Source organism: Thrips palmi, unplaced genomic scaffold, assembly GCF_012932325.1.
Source record: "Thrips palmi isolate BJ-2018 unplaced genomic scaffold, TpBJ-2018v1 HiC_scaffold_15, whole genome shotgun sequence".
NCBI lineage: Eukaryota > Metazoa > Arthropoda > Insecta > Thysanoptera > Thripidae > Thrips > Thrips palmi.
In genome coordinates this window covers 7,980,293-8,001,826 of record NW_023144624.1, presented here as the reverse complement: position 1 = coordinate 8,001,826, position 21,534 = coordinate 7,980,293, and the positions used below count along the sequence as shown (strand labels likewise).

Below are 21,534 nucleotides of genomic sequence, written 5' to 3'. Positions count from 1 at the left end.
GGCCTTCCGCGTGGACGCGCCGCTCGCCGCGCCACCTCGCTCAAGTTTACCAACAACTCCACACGATGCCGCCATGCCGCCGGCCGAGCCGAGGGCCCCGTTGGCCCCGTCGGCCCCGCCACGCCGGCAAAGGGGGAGCACCAATTTCTCTCTTGTTTCGTTTCCTGTTTCATCTTTGTTTTTTTTTGTTTTTCTCGGGCCTTTTGTTTCACGACTCTAGGCCCACAATTCGTCGGGTGGCCTTCCCAGGCAGGCTTTCGCAGGGGAATGTTGTTGCCCTTTTTATAGCTCCATTTCGCACTTGCCCCGCACACTGACAGTTCTGTGATAAACTGATTGATAGCCTTACTGTCAGTCGCATGGCTGCACGCCGTGGAGTTCCACGTTCCACCGAGCGAACGAGTAAATGCATAGTTACCAAAGCAAGTTGGTGCGGCCTGGCACAGCCTGGCGCAGCCGCCCCGAGCCACGCGCCACGCGGCCCGCTGCCGTTGCGCCCGCCAGGGCCGCCAGGGCCGCCAGGGCCGCCAGGACGGCGCTCCGATTTATGTCAGAGAAATGCGCCCACCGTTTGCGTGCTTCCGAGCGCGGTTATCGTTCGTTTTTTTAGAAATAAAAGAGTTTAATTATGAGATATTATAAAATATTATGTAAAATGTACAATTGTATAAATTGATAAGCCAAACTTTTATCTACCACGTAGGTACTTTAGCGACGCGAAAAATAATAATAAAAACTAAAACATTGTTTGACTCCGCCTCTCCTGATCTGTACCATCTGTTTCCCAAGCCATTTACTTCCGCGCCAGCACACTCACTCAGTTTACCACCGGACGCGACATGCCGGGGTTCGAGTCCCCGGCCCGGCGCTCCGTTTTTTTGTTGTTGTTGATGTTTTTTAGCTCATCCTGCAGCCTCTGGTGCCACGCGCATAGCCACACAAGCGTGAGACCGCAGCCCGGCGCAGCACAGCGCCACCACTCAAAGCGGCGCCCTCCCCCACAGTTTAATTAAGAAGCGATAAAGAGATTTTCCAGCTCAAGAGGCCCGCGAGGGTGCCGCCAGTGCCGCAGGACAGACAGGCCAGCAGAAGACAGCCAGGCAGCGGAGCAGCGGACAGTGAGGCGACACGGAGCTACCAATCGGTCTTGGTCGCGCGGGTGGGTCACTAACCAAAAGCAAAAATCCCCGCACTTTCCTCCATAGTCTCAGTTTTTCCCCGAGCAGTTTTCTTTGTTTGCGGACGGGGATTGCTTTCCATGGAACTCCAGCAGACTCCTAGCTTGCGCTGCCGCACGCTGGCGCCTGGCGCCCGCCAGGCCCAGGGTAGGCCACGCGCGCGGCACGGCCGTCTCACGGGAGGGCCCAGGCCGGCAGCGCAGGCTGACTCGCTGACTGTGCTGACCGTCGCGGAGCCTCTTCCGACCTCCAACTTCCAGTGTGGGCTCTTGGGTCGTCCGCGTCCTTTATCCGTCCCGAGCCCAAGCGGGGCGCCGCCAAGTCGACCGCCGCGGCCGCCACCGTGACCGTCATGACCGTCAACAACAGCAAGGCGGCGCGGGCGGCGGCACAGTTTCCACTCAAACGGGCGAGGAAGGGGAGCTTGCAAGAATGTGTGCGAGTGACACGTTACGACGGTGCGGGGGAGGGGGAGGGGTGGCAGCGCCGCCTGCGCCGCCTGCACGGCCTGCACGCTGCAGCCCCGGGTGGCCGCGGCCGGCGCCGCGCGGCGCGTGCCGCTCCGTAGAGTCTGCAGCAGACAGCGAGTCCGCCCGCCGCCCTTCGCTCGTCCGTCCGACCTTCGACCCTTCGACCCTTCGACCGCGGTCCAGCGTCCAAACCGGGATCCGTGCCCAGCGTCCAGTCTGCAGGTTCAAATCGCGCGTCGACTTGACCTAAAGACGACGGTGGTCAGAGCGTACGTTAATTTCGAGCCCCGTTTGTTTGCCAGCGACACCCACGAGCGCGGCCAGGGCCGGGCCGGGGCCAGGCCGGGGTGCCGACGGACTAGGCGCCGCGTGCCGCGCACGTGCCTGCAGTGCGAGTGAGCGCGAGCGCGCGGCTCCAATCAATTGGCCCCGGGACCACCGCGGCGCCGCGAGTGTTGTTTACACTGCCGGAAAATCAAGACGCCTCGCCGCGCCTCGCCTCACCGCGCTCGCTGCTCAGCAGGAGCGTCAATTTCATCTTAGTCCGGGACTTTGTTAATTAATGCGAGAATTACGGAGTTCCGGCCGACGACCGCAGTGCCGCACGGCCTCGCCGGGCCTCGCAGGAGAGCGCGGCGCTAGCGCCATCTAGGGGCGGGGGCGGCAATCGACCCGCCAACACCCAGGGCGGCACGGCGGCAGGGCGGCCCAGGGACCAAGGGGGGAGAAAGAGGGAATGCGGGGGGCAAAGTTAAACCGAATGAGGTTTAATGACATGAAAACTTCTTCCTTAGACAACACAGTAATTATGAACGATGATCCTCACATGCATCCTTACAGTATCTTATAAACTTACATTAGGGTTCAGTCCATACCCATTCATCTTGAGACTTGGAAATAATAATTAGAGTTCGCTTTAAAGGCGAAATAAAATAAAAGGGCTTTGCTTAAAATTACTGCATAGCTTCAATTACACTAATCTTGAACTACTTCAGTCATCCTTCCCCTTTGTCCTAAACTGGGGACTTTAAAATAACAATTACTGTTCTCCTTGAAGGCAAAATAAAAATAGACGCATAAAAAATGCTGCAGTTCAAACTACATGTAGTTCACAATTCTAATCTTAAATTTACTTCAGTCATTCTTCCTACCTACCAGAGACTTCAAAATTACAATCATGAAAATACATTTGCATTTAAATACTACTAAGTTCCACTACACTTAACTTACATTTGCTTCAGTCACCCATTCCCATTCAAAATTATAATTCTGACAAAACATTACCTTTGGGACATTCGTCCCAGGACCCAGCACTAGAACATACTCTATGTATTAATATACAGATTTTTCACTACAGATAAGACTTGAAATGTTTTATCACTTATGCCTTCATTGTAAACTCCACCTCATCTTTGACTCAATCTCTCTCTACCTAATCCTTCACAAATGCATCAACAACTCAAGAACAAGCTACATATGTTACGTACATTTGCATTTAAATACTACTAAGTTCCACTACACTAAACTTACATTTGCTTCAGTCACCCATTCCCATTCAAAATTATAATTCTGACGAAACATTGCCTTTGGGACATTTGTCCAGGACCCAGCACTATAACATACTCTATGAATTAATATATAGATTTTTCACTACAGATAAGACTTAAAATGTTTTATATTACTTCCTTCATTGTAAACTCCACCTCATCTGTGACTCAATCTCTCTCTACCAAATCCTTCACAATGCATCACAATGCATCAGCAACTCAAGAATATGCTACATACGGTCCTAGGACCGGAGGCGAGGACCGCCCCCAGTCAAGAAACTACTATGGCATAGTCTATGCATTAAAATATGGAGTTTCACTACAGATAAGACTTAAAATGCGTTATATACTTAGTTCTTAATTATAAACTCCGCCTTGTCTTCGACTCATACTATCTCTCTACCTAATCCTTAATGCATTAAAACTTAAGACTTAACGAATAAGCTGTGTAGTGAAACTTGCATGCTTTCTGTCCCCCGGTAATGGACGTCCTGTACCAGCAGGTCTGATCATCAGACCTGCTCGTACAGGATCCCCGCAGGCCGGGCCCCGAGCGGGCGCTCCCAGCCGTGGGCCTCCTTCGCCTCCTCGCAGAGGTCGCAAGGCCCCCTCGGGTGGCGGGCGAACAGCGCGGTGGCCGGGGCGGCGGGGGCGCCTGGGGCAGCGGCCGGCGGCACGTCGCAAGTGCAGGCCTGGGCGCGCACGTGCACGTCCGGCATTTCGGCGCACAGGCGCCGCAGCGCCGGCATGCGGCACTCTGGAACACAGAAGAACGGCCACATGAGCTGGAGGAACAAGCGGGCCGACGACAGGGCGACGCGGGCGACAACAGAACTTACCCCCACCAGCAGCAGCAGCCGCAGCAGCAGCCGCAGCAGCAGCAGCCGCAGCAGCCGCAGGCCTCACCGGCCACGCGTGCCGGAAGGGGGCCCCGGCCCATGGGTGGCGGATGGGGATGGCAGCAGCCACTGGGCCGCGGGGCCAGGCTATCCCATGGCCGATGCCGGCTCCGTGGGCTCCGTGCGCGTGGTTCACCGGCACGGCGGGGTAGTAGGCCGCAGCGTGGCCCGTGTGGGCCGTGTGGCACAGCCTGCCGGGGAGTGCCACGTGGCGCAGGGCCGGCAGGCTGCCCTTGGCCGCCACCAGCGCCAGCAGCGCCTCCGGAACCGGTGCCGGCCGCAGCACCAGCGTCCGGAGCGCTGGCATGCTGGTCCCGGCCATCGCCGCCGCGAATACCAGGATCGACTGCTGGGGCACCGCCAGCGTGAGGCTGGTGAGCCCCAGCAGATGGCCGGCAGTGATGGCCCGGACCACCGGGTCGCAGGACATGCCGGAGGTCACCGTGAGTTTTCTCAGGTGCGCCAGTCCTGGAGCCCCCAGCAGCGCTGCCACCTGACGACAAAAAAAAAACATTGGCCTCCACCCACCGACAGCCCGGTGCCTGCAACACCACGCAACCCGACACACTGGAACTCACCTCCAGGTAGGAGGGCGCGCCGAGTGTCTCCAGACGCAACTCCTCCAGATCGGGCTGCCTCGCCAGGTGGACGGGCGTCCCCACGACGCCAGCCACGGCGACGCTCTGCAGGCGGCCTTGGACCTCGCCGAGCAGCGGGGCCAGCCTGTGGCCGTAGAGGCGCAGGGAGCGGAGCTGGGCCCTGCAAGCACGTCTCCGTGGAACACCGAGTGCAGTGCGGCGCGGTGCACCGAGGGGCAGAAAGCGAGGAGGCAGACTTACCGGTGTGCCACCACCAACTCCCGGAATGACGGGCATACGGGGCCGGCGACGGCGCCGTCGCCCCACGCCGCGAAGCCGCCGACGGTGGAGGTCTCCTGCAGCTGCAGAGACTCCAGCAACGGCAGCGGAGCCTGTGGACCAAGGTCACCAAGGTGCCGTTAGAGGGTTGCAGTGAGCGGGAAAGAGCGGGGCGGTTCTCCAAGCCGAGGCCAACACGTACCGGCCAGCTGAAAGGCTCCCGACCGAGAGCCCCCACCGCCGACACGCATATTTCGAGCCGCTTCAGGCCCGAAAGCGCAGACATCGCCGCCCACAGTTCGACCACCTCAGCGGGCTGTGGCGCCGGCACCCACCACGGCTCCTCCTCCTGCTGGTGCTGCTGGTGCTGCTGGTGCGGCTGAGGAAGCCGCATGGCGGGCTGGCCGGACAGCGCGGGCAGCTGCAAGCCCTGTCCCTGCGCCACCTCCAGCACTCGCAGCTCGCGGAGGGACCGGCCCACGGCGCTGCGCAGCACCGCCGCTCCGAGCAGCGGACTCAGCACCTCCACCTTCAGAGCGCTGGAAACACACAGGTAGACGGGGGTTGTGCACTACGATGCATCGAATACATACTGTCAGTGCTATGAAATTAAAATGTAAAGAACAGAAAATTGAAAAGCCCCAGGGCTTTGCCGTTGGCTGCACTTACCCGTCCCCGAGGAACTGCACCTCGCCTTTCTCGTGGTCCCCGGCGACACCGCCGCGGACGACCAGCGAGAGGCTGAAGCAGGGCCCTGCAGCCTCGGACATGGCCTCCAGCTCGTCCAAACTGAATGAACTGGTGGCCCCCAGCCACAAGCGGGGCAGCCCCGCCATCTCCTGCCAGCGCTGGCAGACCCGCGCCGCCGCGCCCAGGTCGGGCAGCGGCAGCCGCTCCAGGATGTCGATCAAAATTAGGTCGGGCACCTGGAAAATCACGAAAGAGTTTTCGTCAATGGCCGAGGCAAATAAAAGGAGGACAACGCCTCGTCATTGGCCCAAACCAATTTGAATTTAGTTCAGCATGACGAAGCAGCCCTGTGGGTCATAAGCGACCCAACTGCGGCGAAACAGTACAGGAGAAACGACCACGAAACACGCAACGAGTAAATGAATTTCCCCAGAGCTTGATCGGGTTGTCCGTCCCCCCCCCCTCCACTTTCAGACGCAAAAGTGCCACTTTGAGCTCGAAATAGGACAATATAGCGAAGTCGCAAATTCTTTGATGTTTTGCTTCTAGCTCGCTTTGTTCGCAGGTTTTCTTAATGTTCGTCTAGTAATTTCCTCGTTTGGCTCCCTTCGGTCACCAATAGAGCTCTAAACATGGCAAAAGTTATGTTTAAATCAAGAATTGTGTGAATTTTCGCTTGCTTTGCTCGCTGAATTTTGAGCATTATTAATAATTGTCTAAACCGTATTGTCTAAACCGTATTGGGTGTTGCCCTTTGACCGCGGGCAACCCACCAAACTTTTCTTAAAATCCCCTCCCCCCCCCACACACACACATACACACGCACCAGAAAGTACTTCCGGCGGCCCTGTTTATGAATAATGTGGTGTTTGATTTGCTCCCATTCCAACTCATAAAGTGGCGAACACCTCAGAACGTGTCCTGATGAATTTCTGTCGCCGGCAAACTAAAAATTCCATACACTCCGACGCCATTCCTGGATCCGCCACTGCGCTCAGCCGACCCAAGCACAAGCCGCGGCACGCTGCGGCACGTCCCCTTCCCTTGCCTACGCCTCCGCCCACCCCCCACCCCAACGGTCGCAACAATGCCAACAATGCTCGCAGCCGCAGCCCTGCGCAACCGTGCGCAGCCCGCGCCCAGCCCTAGCCGAGGCCGTAGCCCACCCTGCCGGACGGGCCGGCATGGAGCCGGCCTGCCGCCTGCCGCGGCCACAGAACTCGCATCCTAAATTAAGCGGCTCAACAATTACACGACCACCGCGTTTCCGAAAATCTGTTTCCCTTAGATTGGAGCAAACAAGCGCGAGAATCCTACTCGGACTATACTGCTTCCCATAACCTGGACTTTAAGTTCTGGTTTTCCCAATGTCCCAATGCTGCAGGCCTGCAAATCTATTTGAGTCTAGATGTTTTTCAAAATTCAGAACTGAGCCTAGCTTAGAACTTACTAAATTTGTTAACAAGTACTATCCATACAGCTTGCTGAATAGATTAAGACGTTCAGAGGGAAGACCCAACAACAGCCAAGCTTCCATATTTCGTTACGTACCTTGTCGAAGACCTGGTCCAAGTCGAGCTCCATGGTCGAGTTCCACGACTTGAAATCAACGAATCAAAATTCAAACCACTTAAACTTTGAAGCAGAATCAAAAACTAAAGCCAAATTAGGATTAAACGCAAACGCAGCACAAGAACTAGAAGAGCAGAGCACGACTGTGAACTGTGAATAATGGCTCACTGCCAATAGCAGCCAGCAGCCTAGCCTCGCTCCGAGCACGCTTTCTGCCCAATGATACGCTCGGCTCGGCTCTTTCGCCGCCACATTCACATTGATCAATGCCCGTCCGTTGTTGTTGTCAAGTCTGCTAGAGTAGTGCCAAATAAAAACAGGCCTTTGGCCGTCGCAGTGTCGTCCACCGTTTTGCCATGGCCTCGTTGTTGATCTGGGCCTTATAGAGCTGCGCTCGGGATGGAGCTCGCCACCAATTCGCTGGCTGGGGAGGTCTGGAGGGATTGTGCAAGCTGGCTGACCAGATGCGAAGTGTTGCGCCCTGACCACAAGGCGAACTGGGCGGACGCATCGGTGTCGGACCTCGCCTACACCTTAAGGGACGGTGTTCTCCTGTGCAACCTTCTCAACGGTCTGGAGCCAGGATGCATCGAGATGAAAGACGTGAACCAGAAGCCTCAGATGGCCCAGGTAGGACTTGTCAGAGGGTTGTCAGCACCACTGTAAGCCAGAGGCAGCCAAAGGCCTGGCCCTAGGGTAGAAAAATGCTCCCCGCTCCTTTTAAGCACCCCTTAACATCCCACGGATGATACCACTGCAGCTAATCTGGTGTGTTTTACAGTTCCTGTGCCTTCGCAATATCAAGGCTTTTCTCCAAGTGTGCCATGACCACTTTGGCTTGAAGAAGAATGAACTGTTTGAGCCGTCAATGCTTTTCGATCTGTCAGACTTTTTCAGGGTATTGCATACCCTGTCCAAGCTCTCCAACAGTCCACGCATTCAGCGTAAAAATATACCGTAAGCGTATTGTGATCAGTGTCGAACTTAAAGTGCACGTCTTTTCAGTACTGTGATTAATGCATTTTTATTGTGTACACTTTCAGTGGATTTTCATTCAAACCAAGAACCCTATCGCAAGAAGACATCTATAGAAATTTACATGCAAAGTAAGTTGTTTTCTTCATTATATGATTGAAGATGAAACGCATGGAAGAAGTCGTGGGGTTATTTGGAGTCATGTATTGTGTGTGAATTTCCAGTGTTGAGACTCCTTCAGATCCTGACATTACTCCAGCTTGGGAAACGTGGAGAACCGTTCCCTGGTTACAGTTCACTATCCCTTGTCCTAAGTTTGGTGAAGTTGAAGAAGAGCTATATGAGGATCTATTTTATGTCACATTCACCAATGAGGTACAAGTCGAGTGCCTCTTTAACACAAACAGAAAGTAGCTTGTTTTTCTGGCACGTAGTTTGGATTGTGCCTTGCTGTCTAGTTGTGTGTGGCTTTATCTCTCATTTTAGATTCTCCACAGTTTATCTGAAAAGTCCATAGTGGCTTTATCAAAGAAAATTTATTTTTTATCATGTTTTTAAGCAATTGAAATAACTTTCTAATGGGGTGAAAACTTCCTTTATTAAAATTCCTTTCATTTTCTCATAATCCAATTTTATTTTTATTTTTTAGCTTTGCTAGTGTATTGCTTTGTCAAATAGACAGTTGATGTAAACCTGTTTTAGTTACCTGAACATGACTGTAGTTTTTGTGCAATGTTTAATATTTATAGATAGATATGTGCTAGCTTGTCTTGGCTTGTAGCTGTTGATATTGTGTGTTTTAGTGAGGATGAAGCAATCCAAGGTGGCTCTGATGTGGAGGAATACGGAACATACTACTCTCACATTCAAAATGAGGAAGTTTACCACGATCTTTGCTCCATTCATAAACAGCATGTGCAAGTACAGGTGACAATTTTCACTACTTTTGATTCATTTTTAAATCTATCTATCTTACAGTACATCTCTCTTACTCTGTTGCGGCTGATTTGCTCGAAATGGCAGTGGTCAGTTGTCAAAAGTTGTTTTAATCATTGTAAAATGGCCCTCCTGAATTAAATCACTCATTTTCAATCAATTTTGGGTTTGTAATGCATTAGTTAATGAATGATACCATAGCAGGTCTTCGAGAACGTAAGTTCCAGGGTGTTTCGCTGGTAGTAGGGATGACCAACATGTCATTTTTTGTTACTAGTCAGATAATTTTACGATGGTAGATTTGTATTGGCTTAAATATTGAAATCTACTTGCATGGTATTTCTCCATCATAAAATTCCATCCTCAACAAATGTTTTGTTCTTTCATGAACTGCATGCAACTGTTAAATTTGCTTTCTGAATGTAATCGGTTTTCATCATCAAGCATAATTATTGTTGTATTCCTTCCAGTTTTATTTCTATTCATGAGTTTGCCATAGGAGGCTTAATGTGTTTGCAAAGTTTGGGTTCCCATATTCTTTACTGCTTATTTAAACCTAAAAATTTGTACTGCCTTCCTCGCTAACATCCACCAATGTCTTGTTGTCTTCTTTTCAGGTACCATGTCCAATTACTCACAGCTTAGAAAAGAGAGACTATGTCATCAATGAACTTGTGGAAACAGAAAAAAAATATGTTGATGTGTTATCTACACTTCAACGATCTTTCATGCGACCTTTGGGGCTTATCATAAAAGAGGAAGATATGAAAATTGTCTTCCATGGAATTAAGGTAATTTATTTTGTTAAAATTTCACTTGATTCATTTTAGGTATGCTGACTTTTGTTTCTTTTCTTTTCTCCAGGAGCTTTCTGAAATTCATGCAGGCTTTCATAGCCAACTTCGAAAAGCTTGCACTCCTCAGAGTACCCTTCGTCTAAGTGAAGTTTTTATAAATTGGAGAGAAAAATTCCTTATATATGGGGATTATTGTGCAAACCTTACTGGTGCTCAAAATCTTATCCAGGAACTTTGCACTAAAGACAATACTATAAACCAGGAAGTGATTGTGAGTCACTTATCAGATATTGTCAATATTCCTTATTTTTTGTGATGAGTTTTGGTTCCCTCACTTCTCTGTTACTTTTCAGAGATGCCAACAAGATGCTAACAATGGAAAATTTAAGTTAAGAGATATACTTTCTGTTCCAATGCAAAGAATACTTAAGTATCATTTGCTCCTTGACAAACTCATAAGTGAAACTCAACATGTAAGTAAACATCTGTGCTCTTGATTATGTTGTATGTTTTTTTTTTGTTTTTTTTAAGTAGAATATACCGAAATCATTTAACTTTTTTGATCATGTTTCAGAATCATGATGATTTTAGAGGTCTTGAACGTGCTAAAGAAGCAATGGTTGATGTTGCTCAATATTGCAATGAAGTCAAGCGAGATAGTGATACCTTGCAGATCATGCATGATATTCAAGAGAGTATATCTGATTGGGTTATGCCTGAGGACACAGAGCTGAAAGATTATGGACGGTTGCTAAAAGATGGAGAGCTGAGAATCAAGGCACACAATGACCAGAAAGTGAAAGTCAGGTAAGATTTGTGTAAATTATACATACAATCAAGACAGATCTCAAACTGGATGTTGATTAAGTAACACACTCTATTTCCAATACAGATATGTGTTCATATTTGATCAAGTTATGCTCATGTGCAAGTCAGTCAGAGTAAGTTTTTTTTTTATTATATGATTGAGAACAGTTTCATTTTGCAAACAATCGAATTTTTACTATTTCTTGATATTGACAGGGTGACCAGTACAGTTTCAAAGAATCTCTTCCTTTGCGAGAGTACAAAGTTGAAGATGTCACAAATCGACGGGTTCTTCATCAAAGTTCCCGATGGAGTTACCAATGGTTACTTGTTCGCAAAAGTGAGCGTACTGCTTTCACAATGTATGCCCGTACAGAGGATCAAAAGAGAAAGTGGATTAAAGCTATTCAGGACGCCCTGTAAGTAATATGTTTGATTTTTCTTTTACTGTGGCAGTCTATGCTGGTTAATAAGAAGTTAAGATAAAATATTTTTGGTTGTTTTAGTGACAACATTGAACCAGCTGTTTGCCGTAACACTGATCATCGTTTCCAAATGACAACATTTGAGAAGCCTACTACGTGCAATCACTGCAGTAAATTCTTGAAAGGAAGAATATTTCAGGTATTTATGTTATACCCAATATTATGATGCAACTTATTTTTTGCATTGGCCTTGTTCACAGTTCTTCTGATTGTTGTTGATGCAGGGATACCGATGTGAAAGATGTTTAATTGCTTGTCACAAGCCATGCATTCCTTTTGCTGGACGATGTGGCATGAAACCTCCTCCAGAACTGCCACCTAGGCCCCCATTACTTAGCCCAAGACATGACTCTGATCCCAATGCTATAAACCACACAATACAGGTAATTCTCTACTTCCTTGTCACTTCATTTTTTTCTTCTATATTCAGCTAACTGTTTCCTGCTTTTGTCTTGGTAGCTTCCTCAACCATTGCCTTTAGTAGCAGAAGGAAGTAGACGTTCATGGACTCATGATATGGATCTTCTTAAGGAGTATTTATGGTATTTAATTTCACCCAATTTCATGTTTTCCAATCCCTTTAAAATAAATGGTGACTTGACTAAGTATATATTTTTTTGAAGGTTTGTTGGAGAGATGGGGCGTGATCAAGCCTCCAGTCTCCTTGAACAAACTGCTGATGGCACATATTTGTTGAGGATTCGTCCTCAAGGACCAACTCACCCCAATGAGACTGCATATGCCTTAAGCATGAAGTAAGTATTACTTCAGCGAGATATTTCTTGGTCGCCTTTGCTTCAAATCATTCTTGGCTTTACTAATGCACCCATTTGCAGGGCTGACAATGAGGTTAAGCATATGAAAGTGTATGAAAAAGAAATTGACAATATTCCTCATTACTATTTGTCTGAATCTCGATTCTTTCGAAGTGTTGTGGAACTGATAAGTTGCTATGAGCACACAAGTCTTGCTGAAAACTTCAGCGGGTAAGCACCCCTATCTAAAATAAAACTTAGAATTTTTACTTTCATAGTCTTACATGTAATATTTCTTTGTTTCAAACCACAGGTTACATGTTAAATTGCGTTGGCCATTCCGTCGAATAGTTGTTGTTGCTGAATTAGACTATGATCCAACGGAACCAAATCAGTTACCTCTAAAGAAAGGTGCTCAAGTCGTTGTATTGAGTAAGGAGGCTGACCACATGGGCTGGTGGAAAGGCAAAGTCAACGATCGGGTAAGATTTCCAGCCCTGGTTTGTTTTTTACTCCGCTTGTACTCATATTTTACCTACCCTTTCTTATCTCTTCTCTCTCTATTTTTTCCCAGGTTGGTTTTTTTCCCAAAGTGTATGTGCGTGAAATTTCAGAAACATTTAATCTAGAATGAAATTCCTTATCAAGTCATTAATCTGTTTGACCTTGTCTTAAGAAATACATTTACATGTTTATGTATGTGTCTATTTGCTGCCTGTTTCATGTTCTATTGTGCCTTTTAATTGGTATTTATGTTTGTCCATATCATTTGCTAAGCATGAAAGCACATTATATATTTCAGTCGCCAGTCAAATCATGTCAAGTAGGTCTATTGATGAGTTAAGCTTGTTTGTGTACTGTTAATGGAAATATGTTTAAATTTAGATTAATCTGTGCCAAGATGAAATAGACTGAAGGTATTGATTTCAAAGCTTATTCATGAGACTATTGTTATAATGAAATTTTCTTTACTTGTTAATGTACAGTGTATATTGTTATCTTAATAGCTGACCCTTTTTTTATAAATTTTTGTGTTACCATAGTTCTTATATTTTGTTGTTTTGACCCTCTGGTACCAGTTGCTGATATTTGAGTCGAGATATGTTGGTTTCCATACACAGTCCTGCCCTGGTCCTGCCTTTCTCACAAATCCAGGACTCAAGTAAACATTTACTCCTCCTGTGTTTTAAGCATCACTACTTGGCGTTATTTTCCATTTTTTCATATTCCTTGTGGCCTCTTGCTTTTAACAACTTCCAATTGTCAATTTTGTTTATTATTATACATCTTATATTTGTGAAAAGCCATGTAACAAAGACATTTGCATTGCAGTCAAATTTCATTTGTTGATTTCAACCTTCTCAATGAAGAAGTGCAGGGTTTATGCCTACCAAATGTCTTATGGGAATTGCGGTATGTATGATGGATGTTTAGGACTGTTTAAGGAGACTGAGGACGGAATTTTCCGACTGATAGAGTGTGATGAACGAAATGAATTAGGGAAACAAATGGCCCACCAGGATCTTCTGTAATTGTAACTTAGAGCGTAATTAGTAAGTGGTTTCAACATAAAAGCAACAAAATGTACCTCAACTGCGTTTGACAGCCACTCAGTTGATATTATCTATTTTCATATGTGCCTTGAATATTCAAACTTCATTTCTTGCCTGAACTACTACCATCTGGTTATGTTTGCGTGCATGCCTCATCATCCATGTTGCTGATCTTGAAACCTATAGACGATAAATTCATGCCTAGAGATTTACTATTTTACATTGCTACCTGTCCGACATACTCCAAATCTATGTCACATTTCCATTAATGAAATATTGATTAAGTCCTTGTCTTGTGAATGTTCTATGAAATATGCATGTCCCAGATATTGAGCACAAATTTCATTTTGTTCATAACAATTTACCTTTCTGGTATCCCAGAGCTTCTTTGGTGCAATTTCTATGATAGATTGCAGTTCTATGTTATATAAATTATATAGCATTTGTGTATCTGTGATTTTCTTGTTTTGTGTTCATGTTTCATCTCCACAACTATCGCCTTTCATTTATGGAACAGCTTTTTTTATATAGGTACTTTTTCTTCTTTCTGAGTGAATCACGGAAAGTGGTTTCTTCCTTTATTTTTACTTTCATGTTAGATCAGTTCAATATGTTTTGTTTCCATTCTAATAGTTTTATTATCTTTTTTGCCATCTTTCAGCTATTGTGATGAATTTTCATTTTGTTATGATGCTTAACCATTATTTCATAATTTATCTTGATGAATTGAGTGTTTAGTTGAAGTGCTTTTTGTGTACACCAACCTCTTCAGTTTTGTAGCCAAATCTGTTGATGGTATCATTTAGTACTAATCACTTGTGAACCATGTTAAAATTTGTTTTGGGTCACACTATGCTCACGGATACATGTTTACCCCTTTTAAAATATATCTGTTGTTAAACTAGATGTTGTTGGTGTCAAAAATAGATGAATACACTTCTGTCCAATGAAATTATATCTTTATTATTAGGATTTGTCCAGAAATGTGATTTTTAGTCAGTGAATATCTTTTAAAAAAAACACACACAACTGTAAAAGTCAGCATTTCATTTTCTCATAAGTCACAGGACTTGGTGCAAAAGTCTTGTTTGTCATCATCTTATTGGACGTTACTATTCATGCATTTAATGCTGAGGACTAGTCAAGTCGAGGAAAATAATTATATGTGGACAATAAAACAAAATATTTAATTGAACGTGTTCTCAATTTACCCCTCTAATTCTTCCAGGTTCATAGTACAATTATTTTCTACAAAACACAGACAGCCATACTAATAACCCAGTTTCTCATTGAGCTTGGTTTTGCCATCGCCTGTCTGGTTCTCTGGTGGTACCCACACAGAATAATTAGGATCAGATGCATCATAATGACTTTTTGTTCTTTCCAAGGCCTAGAATCGAGGAAACCAATTAGAACAAGCTGCATGTCATTAAAATATGAATTTACAAAAGTTGTACCATCATACCTTTTCGTTCCTTTGAAGTAATCTCCGTCTATTCCTTTTTTTCCTTTTCTCTGCTTCCTTGCCACTTAAATCATTATCGTTATCTTCTTTGTCATTGTGACTAGCATCAACATCATCATTATTCATATCTGATCTCTGAAGGCGTTCTTCCACACTAGAGCCTGCTTCCGCCTCAATCTCTTTACTTGTCTTATTAGGTTCCTGCAAAAACGCGGGTCGAGCTGGCCCAATAGTAACACTCTGTTGTAAATTTGGCTTGACTTTCATATTTTTCTCATCTGAAACATTCAAAAACATTGATAAATACATAAAAGACCTATGCACAAATAACTCTCATTTGGCAAAAACTTCTCAAAGTACAGTACCTGTTTCTCCAGAGCCAGATTTAGTCTTATTTATACTTCGATTTTCTCCTCCCTTCGGTAGTTGGTCAACTTCTTTTCCCTCATCTTCTTCTTCTTCATCTGAATTTGCAGCTTCAAGATCTATGTTATGATTAGAAGATGTGCCAGGTGATGCCTAGGATGCAGAAAAAGAATGGGTGTTAGAAGTTGATGGCTTCTTAATGTGAATAGTCCCTGCTACTTAGTTAGCAAGATTATAAAATACCTTTCTTTTCTCATTAGCTTTTTTCCTTGCTGCTGACATTAATTTATTTTTCAGTGCATTAGAGTCTTTGGCTGCAGATGCTTCAGAAACAGGCACTGGGGCAACAAGTTCTGGTAGGCTTGCTGGCCTGGCAATATTGACAAGTTTTCGTAGTTGGACTTCCTCTTTGTTTAATGCAGCAAGCTCCAGCTGTGGGAAAACAGATATTTTATGTAGAAGGTCTTGTCATGTGAATTAGATGTGGAAAATATTGAACAAATAATTCAAAAACCTTTAATTTGCTGACAAGCTTTTTGTCTGTGCAGCCTACACTTGAGAGATTGCTCATAAATGAGTCTAATGTGTCACCATCTTCATCACGAGCAGCTTTAGCTTTTGCAGCAGCAAGATCTTTCTGAGCTTTCTGAAGTTCCAATTGAGAACTTTCCAATTTTTTCAATATATTTGAATGTTTTTCAGACTGCAAAAATAAACCCCCCCAAAAAAAAACAACTTAGTGCCAAATGTTAATACAGTACCAGCAAAAAATTTAATTTTGCTAGATACCAACCAAAGACTGATAAGTTTCTACTTGTTCTTCGCCTTTTCCAGCCTGGTGCATTCTTTGCTGCCTCTTCTTCTCCACAGCCCCAGTGCGATCAAGGAATGTATCATCATCACTGTCATAGAAGTCTTCCTCTTCCCAGTTCTTAGCTTTCCTTTTTCTACTTTCTGAAATATTAATTTATGGTTAAAGAGAGCATTTTTTGAGCTGAGCAACTATGACACATATACCAACCATGGGTGGCTTGCCGCAAAAGTCCTAATCTGTCCAGAAGCCTACATGCCTCAAGAGCACACTGTGCTACTACCTCCTTTTTTTTCCTTTTAGCATGGCTTCTGCCACCATGCAGCCACCACGAGCTCCTTCAACCGGAACTCTACAATAATAAATTAGTTAAGTTTAGGTTTAGAATAGATTTTAAAAATAGTAAAGAACAAATTTTGCAACAGTACTTACTCAACTCTACACAGGAATTGTCCAGGGCCCTTCTCCTCAACGTCATACTCGAGCTCAAGCCCTTCTCGCTCAAACCACCCTCGTAAAGTTTTTTTGGGATCATCAATATAAAGGTCTTCGTTAGTTGTGGCTGCATAAGGATTCTCCGAGAGATCTGTCTCCTCATCCGCATCATCCCCTTGAACAATCAAGAAAAACACAAGTTAGGAAAAGGTTCCAAATGAATAATTACATTGATAAAATATACGACGTACCCATTCCCCAGTCGATACCCTCTTCTTCCCTTTTCTTTTGCTCTTCCTCTTTCTTTTTCAATTCTTCTTCTTCTCTTTGTTTTCGATGGATTGCTGCCAACTCTCTTTCATGAAGTTCCTGCTGGCGCTTTGCTTTCAGTTCGGTGACAGTCAGTTCAGATTCTTCTTCCATGTCTTCGGAGGGTCCCTGAAGTAAATAAAGTCGACTGCTTGCTCCTAATTTAATTTGGTGTCCAACCTGAACAGAAAATGAAGATGGTGAGTATGTAAATCAAACTTAAGAAAAGGTTACAGAAAAATTACAAATTAAATCAACGCTTACCTTCAACCTGATGAACATTGACGGTCGCACTTTGTTTTTATTTAAGAATGTACCATGAGTACTTCCTAAATCATATAAGTAAAATCCCTGAGGTTTCTCTTCAGTGCCCCGACTGTACTGAATAACAAGATGATGTCTTGATACTGTTGGGTGAGCCATTTGGACATCACAGTTAGTCTGGCGCCCAAATACATAGTGCGATTTCGTGCTAAGGTTTAGCGGCTCTAGAACAGTGCCTGACTTGATTATGTCTAAGCTATATGGTTCAGTGGGGATACCACCCCACTTTGGCTCCAAGTATGGTATCGGGGTCTCCTTCAATTTCTGGGAAGGTGCACCCTGCGCTCTTGGCTTGGATGTTGACGTTCTGGGTTCTGGGTCTGCTGGCGGTTTGAGAACATCAGGTGCACTGGCTTCGGGTTCACTAACTGGCATGGCAGCGTCCGTCGTCTCGGCAATGACGCCCTTGTCCTTCTCTTCTTTCTCCTTGGATTCCGCTGGGCTGTCAACGACACGAACTTTCGCTCCTTTGCTCTTACGAGGGCCCACCAAGCATAGCTGGGGTTTCTTGAAAGTGTCCGGTTTTACATCCTGCGAACCGTCAGACATCTCTGCATCTACTTCTCGCTTCGTCTTTTCCACACCCTCCATCGGTGCAGTGAGCGTCGAAGAACTATTTTTTCCTCAGAGAATGTCAAAGCAGCACCAACAAACGTTCTTGGATCGTAAGTTTGATGATTTTAACCTCTTCCACCACCATTCAAAACGAAAACAACACACACAAACCAAGATTCTGCGAATAGCAGACAAGTTATGACCTGTCATTAAAAGATTATTTACAGTGCTCTACTGTTCTGTTTTGGGAATCGCGTGTATCCAGTGATGTATTTAACTCAGTTTAAGCTAATTCACTTTCGAGAGAAGCGATACATAAAAGAGAAACACGCTGAGACCTATGTTTTTGGTTAAAAATTTACCAAGCTTCATAATGTTGGTAGAACCGACACAGGGTTGTTTATGTGTCGTCTGCTGTCGTCTGCAATGACAGCCCAAATTGGCAGGCATTTAATGTTTTGTAATTAAAAAGATGGGCGTTGTGGAAATCTGCCCGAATCATCTTTGGTCGTGCGTCTCGATTTAACCGCCGCAATGTTGGAATTTCCACAGTTGTGCCGTCTTTGTGCTTCAAAAACTGAAAATGGCCTGTACATTTACTGTGATGAGGGTAAACGGCGGCAGGTGGAGACGAAAATCAGACTTTATTTACATTTCCAGGTGATTTCCAAGTTATGCGCGATTTTGTGAAAACATTCGAATGCATGTCGTAGTATTTCAACCAATTACCTCTAAAATGGTCCATTCATAACGTTTTGATATCTGATGTGTCTAGTTAGGTAAACAAACTGGAGATTATTGAGCTTTTCTGATACTTTGTAATCTTTTCTGTTTTTGCAGGTACTACCGAGTGACAGCCTACCCAAGAAAATATGTGCTTCATGCTTTGAGGAACTTGAAGGAATGCACAGGTATACTGTGACTTCTTTCCTCTTAAAATTTAATGTCCCATGATCATTGTTTTTCTGGTTAATAATGGTCGGTTTCTCTCAGGTTTGCTATAAATGCCCTCAAAGTTCAGGATAATTTATCAAGATTGGCTAAAGAATTGCCAATGACAGCTATAGATGTTTGTAAAACATTTATGACAAGTTATGTCCATGAACCTGTAGTGGTATGTACACTGGCTTACACAAGATTAGAAAAATATTAGTTTAAGGTAGCATTCTCTAAAGATTTTATTTTCTTTCAAGATAAATGACACCATAGCATCACTAACATCACAGGAAGTAACTGAAATGGAAGTTCAAGTCGACCCTATGATTTTTCTCGAAGATGATCAAAGTGAAGACGCTGCACAAGACACTCAAATAGATGCAGGGTAAGCTTACAACATTTGCTAACTGAAGTCCGGACTGGTGCAAGTCTCATGGTGTTTACATGCTACAAAAGTTTATTTATTGCCTGCAGAATGGAGGCTGTTCAATCAGATAATGACCTGCAAACCTTACCACAGAATGTAGAAAACAATTATTTTGGAAATAAAGACAATCTCACTGTGCCAGAAGACAATCTGAAGTCATCGGAATCCACAGAAGAAAAGGACAATACATGGTGCATATGCAAGCTAGCAGTTCAAAATTTATTTTGTCATAGCTGTTAATTAATCTATGTATAACTTTTTAGGCACAGCGAACACTCACCTCCTAATAATTTTAAGGAAATCATAAAGCAGAAGAGTGGGGAAGATGTAGATAAGCTTGAATCTATCTGTGAACCCAGTGAAGAGCCCCAATACTCTGCAACTGAAAAGAGGAGCCAAGAGGAGCCAAGCGCCCAGAATGGAAACCGTGCTGACTTGTGCAACAAAGAAACTACCTCAATCCAAGAAGATTTTTCCTCTGAGATGAATGTGGAGAAGAAGGCTAAAAAAGCATCAAGTGTTTCAAAATGTGCCAAGAAACCTGAAAGATCTGCTTTAACAGAAAGCATAAAATATACCACGTATACGTGCCCTATCTGCAAAAAGGTTTTTATGAAAAGAGGATTATTTAAAGGTCACCTAGAAACACATAAGACAGACCTCAAATTCGCCTGTGAAATTTGCTTAAGAGTGTAAGTGTTCTGCAGTTGTATCTCTGAAAAAACTCATTCAATGAAAATAGTGACACATAATTCATGTCTTTTTATTTGCAGATTTAAAAAAGAAGTCAACCTCATACGACACAGAAAGTCTCATTCAGAATTAACAATCTTCCCATGTGCTCATTGCAACCGGGTCTATCCTACAAAAAGCACTCTTCGATCTCATCTTGTCTCTCACTCTGATGAGCGGCCCCATGTTTGTAATATCTGCTCCAAGTCATTTAAACGAAATCAGGATTTGAAGGTAACTGTTGTGTGCTCATGTTGAAACTAACTTTGATTTTACTTTTTACAAGATGCTTTTATTGTTTACAGTTTCATTTGAATCAACATAATGGTCTGCGACCGTATCATTGTCCATACTGTACCAAAGCATTTGCAAGCTCAGGAAATTGCTTCTCTCATAGGAGAAGAGCTCACATGCAAGAAATTGAAAGAGACCGTGCTCTAAGAAAGAATTCACTACCTTCAGATTAATTGCAGTATCATATAGTTTATTAATGATTTTTATGATTGTTTGACCATAGAGTATACTAGAGAGACAGTATTATCACTTGTAGTCTTAATGAAGAGTGTAAAATTTGGGTGATTGATTACATTGATAGTGGTTAATGGCTCTAATTCTAGTCCTGTTCATCAGTGTTTTCTTCACAATTCTTGTAGTTTGTTGCATCTTTTTGTACCTTTGTGACTTGTGACCAAAAAAGCAAGTCTGAAAAGTCTGTGTTGGTGTGTTGAATGATGTTCAAAGTAAAATAAGACGGTGTAGTATTGTTACTTCTGGAAGGAGCAAGGATTTGCTTTGAGAATGTTCTGAATTATGTTGCATTTATGTAAGTAACACTTTCTTTTATGTAGACTGTGTTTAAGTCATCACACTTGTTGTTTTGTCATAAAAGGTTGTGAAATAATCTGTTTTGTTGATTTGTTTGCTTTCTGTTGAACACTTTTACTTGTGATAAATGATAGAAATGAGATGTTGTGATTCGAGCATGCCCAGCCATGTCAGATAAAAGAGTTAAAAAGTAAATAACACTTTACTTTTGTTACAGTACCTGTTTTAGTTTTATCCCAGGATAAATATTTAGAGCTAAGATTATGGATTCAAATGAACCATTATTATGGAAAACTGGATGGTGACTTTTTAATCACCCCAGTTCGGCTGTGTAGCTTTTCCTTTTTTCTCCCTGATTGTGTCTTCTTTTTATGGATTTTTACCCAGTTGAATCATAAATAATCTGAATAGAATTTGATGATTTGTGATATTTTTAGAAAGGTCCTTATCCTTTTATTTGTGATGTAGTAATGTTTGTTCCCTTTAAGGTCCCATACTTCTTGTCTTATAATCTAGTCCATTTGTCTGTTGCCAAAGTTTTTTCACATTTTTCTTTGTCAACTGAACAGATGAATTTTTTCTTCAGATGACTCTTATGTTGTACTAACATTTGTTTGATGCACTTGAGTGTAAAATAGACTAAGTCTGTGTCCTTAGAACTGTGCCAACTTATTTAGTTCTCACTTGTTTCCATGGTGTCAGAAGAAAGATAGCTATGTGTCTAGTGAAAGAAAAAACATGGCTTTCGTGTCAGTTCATTTATGAACTTTGTAAATGTTGTGAATACATTGCTGTGAAAAACATCCATTTGCATTTACATTTTTAAAT

The 21,534-nt window shown here is 44.2% G+C and overlaps 4 protein-coding genes across 4 annotated transcripts; 2 read left to right on the top strand and 2 right to left on the bottom strand.

Annotated features, from left to right (window-relative positions):
* Positions 1 to 2,505: 2,505 nt before the first annotated feature.
* LOC117641159 lies at positions 2,506 to 4,969 on the bottom strand. The gene is made up of 4 exons (XM_034378296.1): positions 4,934 to 4,969; positions 4,673 to 4,846; positions 4,381 to 4,587; positions 2,506 to 2,562 (listed from the first exon to the last, which is right to left on the bottom strand). Exons 1-4 carry the CDS (start codon positions 4,967 to 4,969, stop codon positions 2,506 to 2,508), a joined length of 474 nt encoding a protein of 157 aa, XP_034234187.1.
* A 2,508-nt stretch (positions 4,970 to 7,477) lies between these two features.
* LOC117640856 (protein vav) lies at positions 7,478 to 14,711 on the top strand. Its single transcript, XM_034377794.1, has 17 exons — positions 7,478 to 7,843; positions 7,995 to 8,170; positions 8,257 to 8,319; positions 8,413 to 8,563; positions 9,742 to 9,915; positions 9,989 to 10,192; positions 10,275 to 10,394; positions 10,496 to 10,728; positions 10,814 to 10,862; positions 10,945 to 11,147; positions 11,235 to 11,352; positions 11,438 to 11,596; positions 11,673 to 11,755; positions 11,837 to 11,968; positions 12,050 to 12,199; positions 12,282 to 12,450; positions 12,543 to 14,711. Exons 1-17 carry the CDS (start codon positions 7,613 to 7,615, stop codon positions 12,600 to 12,602), a joined length of 2,475 nt encoding a protein of 824 aa, XP_034233685.1. The 5' UTR covers positions 7,478 to 7,612; the 3' UTR covers positions 12,603 to 14,711.
* LOC117640857 (kanadaptin) lies at positions 14,688 to 18,019 on the bottom strand. Its single transcript, XM_034377795.1, is given in 11 exon segments — positions 14,688 to 14,911; positions 14,987 to 15,264; positions 15,352 to 15,505; positions 15,596 to 15,784; positions 15,867 to 16,055; positions 16,146 to 16,306; positions 16,374 to 16,457; positions 16,460 to 16,515; positions 16,596 to 16,773; positions 16,850 to 17,087; positions 17,172 to 18,019. Coding segments are annotated over 11 exon segments (2,298 nt in total). The 5' UTR covers positions 17,823 to 18,019; the 3' UTR covers positions 14,688 to 14,791.
* A 151-nt stretch (positions 18,020 to 18,170) lies between these two features.
* Positions 18,171 to 21,511, top strand: LOC117640859 (transcription factor E4F1-like). The gene is made up of 8 exons (XM_034377797.1): positions 18,171 to 18,446; positions 18,627 to 18,697; positions 18,780 to 18,900; positions 18,980 to 19,107; positions 19,197 to 19,340; positions 19,413 to 19,841; positions 19,923 to 20,115; positions 20,187 to 21,511. Exons 1-8 carry the CDS (start codon positions 18,321 to 18,323, stop codon positions 20,346 to 20,348), a joined length of 1,374 nt encoding a protein of 457 aa, XP_034233688.1. The 5' UTR covers positions 18,171 to 18,320; the 3' UTR covers positions 20,349 to 21,511.
* Positions 21,512 to 21,534: the final 23 nt, after the last annotated feature.